The following is a 13,469-nucleotide window of genomic DNA, read 5'->3' as shown; positions in this document are numbered from 1 at the left end:
CCTTTCTCAGGCTGCCACCTCCTCTCTGCCTGCAGCTCTGAGAGCCAACGCGTCATCCTGAGGGGTGAAGGAAGAGACAGGTAAGGAGGGAAAGCTCTGAGGTTGGGGGGCCTCCCCTCTCTGTCTCTGGTCCCCATTTCTTATAGGTGCCCCCAACCCCCAGACCCATGCTGACTGTTAGCCCAGGTCTGGCAGGCTGGAATTAATCACTTCTGTAACCCCTCCCCCATGTAAATTTGCAGTAATCAGCTGCTTTCAATCTTTTCTAAGAAGGAGGGCACATGGGAGGGAGGGGCTGACGGGTGATGCTGCAGCAGAGCAAGTGTTAGGAGAGCGGTTGTGTGGGAGGGTAGAGGGGAGCCGCTGTGTTTCTGCCACTGAGGACCTTTGCAGCACTTTGCAGCGTCCTGACTTCATATGAATCCCTGCCCTTTCACACTCTGAGTATCACATTAGAGAAGCCAAGAACCGTCGGTGCTCTGAAAAAGTTTCCACATCTTTGCGGTAAACTAGTTCTCCGCAGGTGTTCCCGGCTGCCCCCTAGTGGAGCCCGGCACCCTGGTTTCACCTGGGCAAAAGCACAGGGCTCCTGAAGCGGGGCCAGCTGGGCAGAGTGCATTTCCAGCTAATGTGTTAGAGAAAAACACTGCTGTAGCAGGTGGGCTGCCTGAAGCCGGGGTGGTATTGCTTGCCGAGCTAGGGTCTCCATTTCTGGGAACTCTCTGGGTTCTTGAAGCCAAAAGAATGGAGGCACAGATAGGTGGATGATACCTACAGCAGTGGTCAGAAAGAGGAGGGGGCTCTGTCCTAGCTCCCCTCGACCTGCTCAGGTGCTGCCCACCTGGACAGGTATAAGCTGCTGGCATCCTCACTCTGGCTTCCCTTCCCTGGGCCTCAGTTGCCCCATCCGTACAGGGAGGGGCTTGACTGTCCCGAGGGCCCCTTCCAGCCCCGACTAATGAGTCTAGCCTTCCGATGTGGATGCTTTGAACTTTCCTTTCAAAGTGATTTCCCCACTCCTAGGGATCTGTTGCCTGCTGGATCGTTGCCAGAGTTCCAAGCTGGAGCCCAGTTCTTGGGGTTCGGTCAGCACCGCATCTCCAGGAGCTTCTGGTACCATCTTACCCACTTCTTGTTTAGGGGTAACCACAATGGGGTAAGGGGTGAGGGAGTGGAGAGCCTGGGGGTTGGGAGACAGGGGAAAGAGAGTTTGAGAGAAGGGGGAAGAAGTGTGAGGGCTGGTGACGGGGCTGCTGGCTCCGGCGTTCCCTGTAGAGAAGATTCTGCATTGTTTTCTCTGAAGACTTCCCAGCTCTGCCATGAGGGGCTGTGAGACTCTGGCTGGGCCCCTCCCCTCTCTGGGGCTTGATTTCCTCACCTAAGAAGAGAGACACGTTAGCTGGGGCCTGAACAGGGTTCTCTGGGGACGGGGTGGGCAGGATCCCAGGCAGGCGGGACAGATCGTGCAGAGGCCCAGGGGAGTGAAGCCTTGGCTCTGGGGAAGCATTTCTGTGTGGCTAGAGCTTATTATACAGGGAGAGTGGAGGCGAGTGGAGACATGGGAAAGGTGTTTTGCTTTTAGCCTAAGGATGATGGGGAGCCGCAGAGAGTTTTCGGCACAGGAGAGGCTGGCCAGGTTTGTATTTGTTAAAGCTAAGACGCCGGCAGGGTGGAGGATTGCAGGGAGGCAAGAGGGGGAACCCAGGGGGTGTTCAAGTGGCCCAGGTGAGTGACGAAGATAGCCTGGATGTAGGCAGGGGCAGTGGGGAGGACTTGGGACTGGACGAGGGCAGCTGGGCGCTCAGGGTCCTTGACTGTTTCTGTGGGGGCTGTAAGGGGTGGAGAGTGTGCCCTGTTGGCACTGCAGGGGCTGGCGGCCTGCAGGTTGGGGAGGAGAGTTGTTGGGAGAAGCGGAGAGCCCTTGGGGTTGGACAGGGACCCTGAGCCCTCCCTGACCCCCTCGCCCTGCCCGCTGCCCCTTTTCAGCCTCAGGGAATGTCAGCTGGAACCCTTGAGCCTCTCCCGCCTCTGTGAGACTCTGGAGAAGTGCCCGGGGCCTCTGGAAGTCAAGTAAGTACGGAGGACACAGCCGCAGGGGCACAACGTGGGCACCTGCCCAGTGACCTGGGGTGGGGTGTCCTGGTTAGAGACCAGATGAGTCCCTCCTGGTCCCTTCCTGCCAGACCCCGTAGCCCTATGCCATGGGAGTTCCCTAACCCATTGGTGGAAGGCTCCTTGCCTCCCAATGGCCCCAGCTTCAGACACCTCATCCCTCCCACTGAGAGAGGCCATGCCGGGCCCAGGGCTTCATCTCCCCATCGGCTCAACTCAGGGCACCTGGGAGCCCCAGTCTGCCCCCCTCCACCCCTGGAGCCCCACCCTGGCACTCAGCTGGGACTGCCTCTGTGGCTGGAGCCTGTCATTCTGAAGGCCCCTCCTCAGGGCATCCCCCAGCCAGGGTTACCAGCTCACCCCAGAACGCCTGGGTCTGTGACCAGAGACTGGGCTTAGAATCAGGAGTCCTGGCTCAGCCACCAACAAGCTGGGTAACTTTGGGCAAATGGCTTTAACCCCTCAGGCCTCAGCTTTGTCATCTGCAAAGTGGTCGGTCAGACTTTCCTTCCCTCATCCTCGTTGTAATTTTATTACAATAATTACCTTAAAGAAACCCAAGACAAACCTCCCTCATCTAAATAACCCCGTCCCTCATCAACTCAGTGTTGTCATTTGTCCTGGTGACCTTCTCCATTTGCATATACAAGTTTTTTCCTGTTCGAAATCACAGGCCAGCTGCGTTCTGCAGTTTCACTTTACATCGCCCCATATGTGGTTTTCCATTTTGCTACAGTTTTTTTTTTTTTTTCTTGCTTTCTGGCTTCCACCTCAATTGCCCTCTGGTCCTTGCAACAAGCTCATTATCCATGTTGACAACTGGGGTATGTCCTTCCATACCTCTCCCCATGTTCAAACACTTATGGATATGGAGGAAGGTGGTTTTGATGTTAACGGATACAGGATCTTAAGATTTGCAGTGAACTTTTGTCTCATAATAGAACATTGTGGCTTTCCTAGAATATCAGGATGTGTGGAACCAATGAATTTGCAAATAAACCATTTATTTTAGAATAGTTTAAGGCTTGCTTTCAGAAAAGTTGCAAAACTAGTGCAGAGAGTTCCCCCCACACTTGCCCCTGGTTTTTAATACCACTCATCACCATGGTACATGATGTGTACATTTTGGCATTCCAAATGCAAAAATAAAGGTAAAGGTTCTGTTGCTTAAAAAAAAAAAAAAACAGTGTGTAAACCCCACATTGATCCCAAGCAGAGGCCGTAGCACTGTGTGTATTTGGGATCCAGTGGAAAGCCACTGGTGTTTGTGGTCAGACCACCCCTCAGTGAACGCCTCTGCTCTGCCTGTGCTCAGAGCCCCAGGCCCAATCCCGGGACAGAGCGAGTAGTGCTGAGCCTACAGCCTGGGCCCTGGCAGAGGCTCCTCGCTTCCAGTTCCAGAACCATAGGTGGCCCCTTTTACTGTTCCCCGCAAGGTGAAGCTGGGTCCCCCTTCAGCCAGACAGTAATGCGATGGAGATGGGCCAGGCTCCTGGCAGCCCCAGTGAGGGGAAAGGGCAGCCTGCAGGGGACAAAGAAACAGGGACAGAGAGAAGGGGCAGCAAAAGGGGAGAAAGGCTGAAGGAAAATACAGTCCCAACGCCTCTGGGGGTCAGGAAGTGCCTCTAGACTCTCAGGGAGGGCTGTATGTAAACCCCAAGGTGCTTAGAGACTCTGGTTGACCCAGTCCTCCAGACAGAGCAGAGACCAAAGGATGCATATCAGGAGTTTCTCCTAAGTGGACTGGCTTCTGATGAATTATCTAGACAGGTGATCAGCTGGTTGGTCTGGTTTTGATGGGCAGTCAGGGACCCGAGCTACCCTGCATCTCTCCTTTGCTGACCTGTTAACGTGCCTGAATTGCCACCATTATGTTCACTACTTTGGGTTAAGGCGGCATTCTCTTCTTAACAGGTGTGTTCTCCAGGGTACCAGTCTTCATGGCCCTCAAAATGATAATCCTACTAGTCCATGCCTTTTGGGGGAAAAATGTCTACTATAGCCCTTTAGAAATTCACGATGCACAAGGGCAGATTAAAGGCTCTGAGAAGTCCTGCAGCAAAGAAAACTGATGGGGCTTAACCCAGCATTTTCCAAGCATATATATGACCTTCCCTTTCCTCCAGCCTCAATGATAACTCAAGGACCCCAGTGTTCAGAGGGGATGTTTTGGGCAATCCTGGCTTAGGACCCATCTAGCTTTTCCCAAGATTTCCCCACCTCATTCAGATGCTTTGTTTCACAGATTGTCCTGCAAGGTCCTGAGTGACCAGAGCCTGGAGACCCTGCTGCACCACCTACCCCGGCTCCCTGAGCTAAGCCTGCTGCAGTAAGACTGGTTTCCCCATTTCACTGTGCAGGGCTGAGGCTCTTGCATCGCAAAGCCATCCCCTTCTGCACCCTCCCCGCTTCTCTTGGGCTGTTTCATCATTTTACCTGGCACAACTGGGAGCTCAAGTCTGCTTCCAGCTCTCCCCTAATACCTTGTCAACCTCAGGGGGGAGTTATTTGACCCCTCTAGGCCTCAGTTTCCTTATCTGACAAATGGGACTAATATTCTTCAACCCTTCCCCCAGGGTTGGGATTCAAACAAGATAGTTGCTCTAAAAGCACCTTGAAGAATGGAAGGCCTGTGACAAATGGGCCATCATTCTTCTCTCCACCCACAGAAAGGTCACCTACTCCTATAAAGAGACTATAGTTGTAGGTCACGTATATATCACACACCAGTTGGGGTTTTTTTGTAATTTATATATATATATATATATATATATATATATATATTTTGGCTGCATTGGGTCTTCATTGCTGAGCACGGGCTTTCTCTAGTTGTGGCAAGTGGGGACTGCTCTTCATTGGGGTGCACGGGCTTCTCACTGCGGTGGCTTCTCTCGTTGCGGAGCACGGGCTCTAGGCACATGGGCTTCAGTAGTCGTGGCACACGGGCTCTAGAGCACAGGCTCAGTAGTCGTGGCGCACGGGATTAGTTGCTCCACGGCATGTGGGGTCTTCCCAGACCAGGGCTCGAACCCGTGTCGCCTGCATTGGCAGGCAGATTCTTAGCCACTGCACCACCAGGGAAGCCCCCACTCACCAGTTTTTAAAGGTCACCATCTAATTCTGTAAAAGGGGAATTTAAGCAGCATCCCCAAAGTATTTAAAACTCTATTTTCTAATTTCAGCTCAGACTGGTTAGAATTTAAAAAAGGATTTACTTTAAATATTTTTCCAATGGGGCAAGAGCAGCTACAGCTGATATGGAAAAATACAACAGAAAATTAAATCATACCATTAAAAACAGCAATATAAGTACTCCTGCTAAGGATCTCTGGGACACCTGAGACAGCTGACATCACATCCAGGATCTCACTTATCCCTGAGTCCTTTTGGGAGGGGAGGGAGGAGATGTGTGACTTCCCAGAGGTGGGCAAGTGTGGCAGAGCCCATGTCAAACTACAGAATCCACTATGGTCCCACCCTGACAGGAAAGGACGGATCAGGAAGGGTTCCTTTGGACACAGAAGTTGTGGGCTAACATGAGTAGATAGGAAACCTCAGACCAGAGAGGGACTTCTCTATGCCCAAGTCACACAGCATCAGCCCCCAACTCCTCATCTGTCTTTGGAATGAGGTAGCCGGCCTGACGGTCACCAGTGCTTAAGCTTTGTATTGGGTTGGTCAAAAAATTCATTCGAGTTTTCCTATAGTATCTTACTGAAAAACCCAAACAAACTTTTTGGCCAACCCAGTATTATTCAGTCCATACTGTTTGTGCACTGCTGTGGACCAGGCACTGCTTGGGGTGCTGGAGACACAGCTGAGAGAGGAAAAAAAAAAGACGAGGTCCTTATCTTCTTGGAGCTTACCGTGTAGTAGAGGGAGCTGGTCAACAAGCAAAGTGAAAGCAAATAAGATGAATTCAGAGAGTGATAAAGTATTTTTCTAGAGAATGTGGTACGGAGTGATTGTGGAGGTGATTTAGACAATGGCAGGGGTGGTCAGGGAACGCCTCTGAGGAGGGTTGCTGGGGTGCTACCTGAAGGAAGAGAGGGAGCCAGCCTTTTGAAAAGCAGGGAACAGCATTCCAAGGAGATGGAACAGCATGCATGAGGCCCTGAAGCAGGATTGAACTCAATGGGCTCGAGGAACAGTCAGAAAGGCCAGTGTGGCCAGAGCACAGTGGCCGGCAGAGTTGTAGGAGAGAAGGTAGAGAAATGAACCTGGGCCGGGTCACACAGGGCCTGGTAGCTGTGGCGAGGAGTTTGGGATTTTGCCCAAGGCAGAGGAACGATTTGTCTTTTCAAAACCTTAGTCTGGCTGCTGGGTAGAGAAGGGACCGGGACAAGCGTGGAAGCAAGAGCAGGGAGGGGGTTGTGCAGCCAGGGTAAGAGATGATGGGGGCTGCGAATTGGTGGGGAGAGAAGGAAGCAGGTAGATTCAGGGTGGATCTTGGGGGTGTAACTAACAAGACAAGCTGATGGAGGGTTTATGGAGCGAGGGAAATGGAGACCCCAAGGATGCCTCCAAGGGCAAGATGGAAGCATCTCACTTTCTCTAAGGCAGTAGTTCACAGCTGGAGGGTGATTTTGCCCTTCAGGACACATTCGGCAACGGAGACATTTTTGTTATCGTGATGGCAGAGGTGGGTGGGAGGTCATGCTACTGCTGGCCTCTAGTGAGTAGAGGTCTGGGATGCTGGTAAATTTCCTACAGGACAGCCCCCAAATCCAAAGAATTATCTCTGTAATGCTGAGCTTAAGAAACTCTTAAGGACCTAAAGCTTCCCGCTCCTTGTCAGCAAGGACTCACCTGTGAGTGCTTAGGATAAAAACAATATAATAATAACAATAAGCATGGGTATCGTGCTGGCAGTGCACCCTAGAGGAAGGTGTATAAGTAGTTCCGTTTTTCAGATAAGGAAACTGAGGTTCAGAGAGGTTAAGCTACTTATCCAAGGACACACAGCCAGTAAGCAGAACTAGGACTCAAACCTCAGTCCACTTGACCTCAAGCTCCTATTTCTCGCTCTTGAGTTCCTGTCTCCTTCCTTAATGCCTGGCTGACCCACCAGCCCCCCATCCTTTTCATTTGCCTCCAGCCTGTCCAGGTTTCTTGCCCACTGATCTTGCTTGGTTCCGACTTGCTCACATAGGGCCCCGCCCCTTTCCTACTCAGGCTGACCCAGATGGAACTGTCCCCAAGGAGCCCCCTCCTGCTGGCTGACATCTTCAGCCTGTGCCCGCGGGTTCAGAAGGTGGATCTCAGGTGAGCATTGCCCTGGGACAACCAGAACCTAGGAGGGTGGTGCCTGGAGCCTGTTGGATGTGAAGGGCTAGGATGGAGATAGTGGGACCCAAATCAGAGACTCAGTTGCTGGAGGAGGGGGGCCTGCCCCCTGGGGGCATGCTGAGGCTGTGGTCAAGGGTGGCTGACCCAGGTGCTGTCTGCTCCAGGTCCCTGCATCACGCGACCCTGCACTTCAGGTCTAGCGAGGAGCAGGAAGGCGGGTGCTGTGGGTAAGTCCCCCGGAACCGTGCCCGAGCAGCCCGTGGGGGTTGAGGACGGGCAGACTTGCCTCCTGGATGTCCAGAGCAGAGGACAGACTGAGAGGGCTGGGCTCCGTCACGGGCAAACAAGGAGTCCACAGCAGACAGGATTAGAGCTCAGGGGCCTGGTCTGCGGAAAAGCTTTAAATACCAGCCCCACAAGGGCCTGGCACCTTGGGCAAGTTCCTTAACCTCTCCAATCCTCAGCTCCCGCAGCTGGAGAAGGGAGACGCTATATTTCAGGCCGTTGGCAAAGAGGAATTGAGGCAATGTGTAAAGCACGACAGGCACTCACAGTTACGAGTGTCCCCCTGCGCCACACCGCTGACTCTTGGACCAGTGCTCTGTGGTTGCCTTGGTGACAGGGGAGCCAGCATTGCACAGGATAATGGGGCCAGAGAATAACCTCTAAGTACAGAGATGACGTTTCTGGTAGCTATTTGATGCCACTGGCTCACCGAGTGACCTTGGACCAGACCCTTCTCTCTGCGTCTCAGCCTCCTCAGCTGCGAAATAACGATAAATAAAGAGCTGATGTTTGCTGAGCATCTGTAGGGCACCATTCTAAGAGCCTCATGCAGATTACGTCCTATAAGCCTCACAGCTGTGGTCATGCAGCAGGAAGGGGTACAGCTGGGACTTGAATCCAGGGAGTCTTATAGCGCTCCTGGCCCAGGGGCAGGCAAACTTCTTCTGTAAAGGGTTAGATTGTAAATATTTGGGGTTTTCCAGGCCATAGGGTCTCTATCACAGCTATTCAACCCTGCCGTTTTAGCTTGAAAGCAACACAGACAATATGTAAACGAAGGCGTGTGTCTGTGTACCAGTAAAACTGGAGTTATGGACACTGAGACATGAATTTCATGTAATGTTTGTGTGTCATGAAATGTTACTCTCCTTTTGATTTGTTTCTCAACTGTTTGAAAATGGAAAGACTATTCTTAGTGTGCAGGTCTTATAAAGCAGGCGGTCTTGGGCTGTAGACTTTCCAATTCCTGTCTTAACCCAACACTATCGTGACCTCTAGAATACCTTCATAGTTTCCGAGTCTGTGATTTCCAAAATGTAGGACAAAGACCAGGGTGGGATGATTTTTAGGAGGTTGGGCCGATGGTAGAGTACTTCAGCTTCATTGAATTCCTCCCTTTTCAATTCTCTGATTAAGGCCAAGAGGAAGCCTCAGTTAGGTGTTAGTGTGTCTACAACACCTCTTAACATTTGCTAAGCTCCCTTTTAAATAAAGAGAGAGCTCTCAGCAGGTGCCAGTGTCTGGCTCGAATTTAATGATGATATTTTGCTCCCGTTTCCTGTATCCTTATGCTTATGGTCTGTTTGGGGCAGGCAATCCCAGTTTTCCATTGGAGTGAGTGATACAGGGTTTCCTTTTCCAATAAATGCATTAAATAAAAAGAATGAGCTGATTTAAAAATATGAAGTAGGGCTTCTCTGGTGGCGCAGTGGTTGGGAGTCTGCCTGCCGATGCAGGGGACACGGGTTCATGCCCCGGTCCGGGAAGATCCCACATGCCGCGGAGCGGCTGGGCCCATGAGCCATGGCCACTGAGCCTGAGCGTCCGGAGCCTGTGCTCTGCAGCGGGAGAGGCCACAACAGTGAGAGGCCTGCGTACTGCAAAAAAAAAAAAATTTTTTTAAATAAAAATATGAAGTAAACAGTAGGGTAGTAGGGAATTTAGGACTATGGAAAAAATCATGAAGGAGAGTAACAATGATAAAAATTTTAGATACTGGTTTTAGGTACTTTCTCATTTTAAGATTTTTTTTTTAAGTTGCTGGCTGGCCGTAAGCTGTTCATTTACCTTATTGTGTAGTCTCGGTGTAGGCCTCTCAAAGACACTTACTATTACTTTTGATTCCAGCATCAATAACCCTCTGCAGGAGCAGACATCACCCTTAGTCTCCTCCACTCCACCCTCATGTCTGTCGATTAAAGTGACCGCCAAGAGCTGTAGTTCACCTTGAATCAGAATCAGTCTGGAGAGCCTTGTTCCTAGAGCTTTTAATTCAGCGCATTTGGGTTGCGTTCCCAGAACATGCCTCTCACCGAGTTCCCAAGGGATGCTGGTGGGGGTGGTCGGGGACCACACTTTGAGAACCACCTCCCCAGAGGGAGAATGTTGGTGGGATCTGCTGTGGAGGGAGGTGGGAGTGGTGGATGCTGGATGTTTCCAGAGAATCCAAGCTTGGGTGAGGCCCCGCTGAAACTCAGAGGCCACACCCAGGACTAGCCAGGGCAGAGGGTCTGAGTGGCCCCATCCCCGGTTTGCACCCCTTCCTGCAGCAGATTCACAGGCTGCGGCCTCAGCCAGGAGCATGTGGAGCCGCTCTGCTGGTTGCTGAGCAAGTGTGAAGACCTGAGTCAGCTGGAGTAAGTCGGGCAGGAGGGGGGAGAGGAGCCCGGGAGCGTGTGCCTGGGTGGCACCGACAGGGTGTGTGTGCATGCGTGTGTGTGCACTCAGCTGGTCCTCTCTGTTAGGACCAGCTAACAGGGCATGGGATGCCTGGGACTCAGTCACGTCCACGTGGTTTCTCTGTCCCCATTTTATCCCTACCATTCCCCACTGCCACCATGGTGGAGCTAATTCAGGGTATGCCCTTGATCTAATTTGGGGAGCCCTTCACAAAGGGCCACAGGAGCCCCTTGGCCTCATGTTTATCAGGGCACTGGAGCTCTGCTGGCTGGTGGGGCCTGAAAGAAGGGATCCGTTGGTTGGCCTGGCAGGTGGTTAAGAGCAACAAATGCCTCAGCCTGCGGAGGGCCCTGGAGGGTGGGGATTTGTGGGCTGTCGTATGGATGAGAAGTGGTATCTGTGTGGCCTGTCTTGGGTGCCCAAATAGTGCAGCCCGCATGGGTAGGTGAAACAAAGCTAATACCTATTGAGTAGTTTCTCCACTGTCCTAAGTGCTTTACATATTCTTTTTATCCTTCCAACAACCCTAAGTACTATTATCCCCATTTTATAGATGAGAGAACTGAGGTACAGAGAGTTTAAGAACCTGCCCTAAGTCACACAACTAGTACGATGCAGTCTTTGCTCAAAACTGTTAGGAGTCCAGCTTAGGACAAGCAGGATGTAAAGAGAGCTGTCTACCCGAAAAAACACAATTTAAGTTCCTGTTGTGATGTGGCCAAGGAGAGAAATGCGGCTGATGAAAATCATGTATTTTAAAGAAAGATGAATAAGCAAGATGTCTTTAAGTTTTCCTGTTTTTTCATTATAGAGGGAACTTTTGCTTATTTTAAAGATTACTTTATTAAGTGTCTTCCTGAGACAAACTAGTTTTTCATTTTTAAAATTTCTCAGGAAAAGAGAAAATAAACAAGGCTTAAAAGTGTCATAATCAGGGGCTTCCCTGGTGGCGCAGTGGTTGAGAGTTCGCCTGCCGATGCAGGGGACACGGGTTCATGCCCCGGTCCGGGAAGATCCCACATGCCGCGGAGCACCTAGGCCCGTGAGCCATGGCTGCTGAGCCTGCGCGTCCGGAGCCTGTGCTCCGCAATGGGAGAGGCCACAACAGTGAGAGGCCCGCGTACCGCAAAAAACAAAAAAAAAAAGTGTCATAATCAGGGGCAAAATGAGTTCAAAGATGCAGGACAAAAATCAGATATTCCCGGACATGCTGATTATATTGTTTCTGAAACTGTAGCTAAAACCATAGAATGCTACAATGAAGGGAAATAAGAAAGTCTTCCGGTGCAATTTCAGATATTGCATTCTCAAATTAAAAGAAGAAATATGATGGATAAATACATCCTCCAAATATCTTTCTTTTTCCTGAATTTACTCTTGTTCAAAAATTATGGCTCCCAACGGATGCAGGCCAAGTGCATGGTAAAAGCTAATTGGTTTTTCTCTAACCCCTGAAAGCCTGCTGCAGGCACTTGAGTCCTGGGAGTGGTCACCAGATACTGAACGGGAAGATGAGGCCTGGTTAACTGTGGTGCTGGTGAGGGGGATGGTGGTGATAATTCTAGTGGTGATGCCTAGTAGCAGTGATGGGATGGTGCTGGTGGTGATGACGGTGCTGTTGGAACAGAAGTAGTGCAGAGTGGTGGAGGGGATCATGGCAGTGCTGAGTGGGTAGAGTAGCAGTGATGGTAACTGAAGAGAAGGCACGTCTGAGCACCAACAACCTCCTCGTACCTCTTGCAGCCTTTCAGCAAACCTGCTGGGTGATGCCGGGCTCAGGTGCCTCCTGGAATGTCTCCCTCAGGTGCCCATCTCCGGTTCACTTGAGTAAGTGTCGAGCAGCTTCAAAGACAGCAAGGAGGGAGACTCCCCAGGGCCAAGAACATTAGTGGGCTTCTTTTGAGTCATCCCTAGAGAACTGCAGAGGACAAGGGCTGGGGAGGGGAAAGGGCTGATTCTTACCTTGAGCCCTGCCTACCTTGGGTCCTTTCTTCCTTCCCTCATTGCCCGCTATGGGCAGAGCTCCCACCAGACACCCAGGAGAGGCTGTGACTAAAGCTTGGTGATCCAAGTTGACTCCGGGTAGGGAGCAACCGTTCATCTCTAACCAGCTGCTGGGTCTCAGTTGTCCTGGCTCTTGGTCCATCCCATCCCTGAAGCTCCTCTGACCAAATCTATGGGACACGGATTTGCGGATGTCGCCACAGCAGGGAGCGTCCCTAGGAAGTCATCCTCACTCACTCAGTCGCCCCAGTGACCTGGGAGACTGGCGGCCAGAGCCAGGATACAACCCGTTGCTAGGCAGCTGGGCCTTGTGCTCTGGGCATCCCTGACCCCTGTGGGGCTGGAGTTGCCAGCCTGGCCTCATCATCACGCAGTCTCAGACCACAGGGGCAGCTCTCAAAGACTCACAGTCTGGTGCCTGACCTGTCCCGTGTGGGGATAGCGCCCCTCTGGCCTCTCTCTGGACCTCAGTGTCTCCACCTGGAGAACGGACACTCGGACATTGAGGACGCTACTCTGGGAGATGACAGCTGGAAGGGAAGAGACGAGGGGGGCTGGGCAGGGCTCCACTGAGGTGCTTCCCCCACCCCCCCATCCTGAACCTCTTTTCTCTTCTAGTCTAAGCCACAACGGTATCTCTCAGGAAAGTGTCCTGTGCCTGGTGGAGACTCTCCCCTCCTGCCCACGTATCCGGGAGGCCTCAGTGAAGTAAGGCGACGTTGGTGCCACGTTGGTAGGGAAGCAAGACTCGCACACTCAGTGGCCCTCCATCTGTGTGACTTGGGCAACCTCCGCCCTCTCTGAGTCTCAGGGTTCACTGAACGTGGGATCATAGTTTCCATCCTCTGAGGCCCGTGTGCCACAGGGCCTAGGGAGGCCACGGGTTAGGGAACACCAGGTTTGGGGTCCTTGAAGAAGGAGGTGGGAGTCTCCTCGGGTCGGCACAGGTCTCTCCTCTGGTCATCAAGGGTCTCTCCCGTGGCTTCCACCCGCCCTTGCCCCTGAAGACCCAGCCCCCTTCCCTCCCGCACCCCCTGGTGCCCGGGTCCCAAGGATGCCGGCAAAGCTGGGCCCTCGGCTTCCATACACCCCTCTCTCTGCAGCCTGGGCTCCAAGCAGAGCTTCTGGGTTCACTTCTCCCGACAAGAAGAGGCTAGGAAGACACTGAGGTAATTTCTGGTCTGGGGGGACGGGAAGGGGGGACAAGGGAGAGGAGGTTGACCCTGTGGTGGCCTCCATGCCTCCTTCCTCTCTGGGTCCTCTCCTCCTTCACACACCCTGCTTCAAGCTACTGCCTGGGTTTGCCTCTCCCCCACATCTGCCCCAATCTCCCCTTACCTCCAGCCCCTGGGCTGGGCCTTTGAGTGGTGTTTGTGCCC

At 52.3% G+C, this 13,469-nt stretch overlaps 1 protein-coding gene across 5 annotated transcripts in view; it reads left to right on the top strand.

Annotated features, from left to right (window-relative positions):
* Positions 1-13,469, top strand: part of NLRC5 (NLR family CARD domain containing 5) — a 95,506-nt gene that overhangs the window by 63,152 nt on the left and 18,885 nt on the right. For all 5 annotated transcript variants that reach the window (XR_013825212.1, XM_079906717.1, XM_079906715.1 and 2 more), the window contains 10 exons: positions 36-80; positions 1,024-1,113; positions 1,987-2,070; positions 4,358-4,441; positions 7,288-7,377; positions 7,566-7,628; positions 9,957-10,043; positions 11,830-11,913; positions 12,709-12,798; positions 13,194-13,259. Coding sequence is in view for 4 of the 5 variants with exons in the window: in XM_079906717.1 (XP_079762843.1) it covers positions 36-80; positions 1,024-1,113; positions 1,987-2,070; positions 4,358-4,441; positions 7,288-7,377; positions 7,566-7,628; positions 9,957-10,043; positions 11,830-11,913; positions 12,709-12,798; positions 13,194-13,259 (783 nt within the window). In the remaining variant the exon portion in view is untranslated. The remainder of the gene's footprint in view (positions 1-35; positions 81-1,023; positions 1,114-1,986; positions 2,071-4,357; positions 4,442-7,287; positions 7,378-7,565; positions 7,629-9,956; positions 10,044-11,829; positions 11,914-12,708; positions 12,799-13,193; positions 13,260-13,469) is intronic.

This window comes from Stenella coeruleoalba (genome assembly GCF_951394435.1).
Source record: "Stenella coeruleoalba genome assembly, chromosome: 20".
Lineage (NCBI taxonomy): Eukaryota > Metazoa > Chordata > Mammalia > Artiodactyla > Delphinidae > Stenella > Stenella coeruleoalba.
This window is presented reverse-complemented; position numbering and strand designations above follow the sequence as displayed.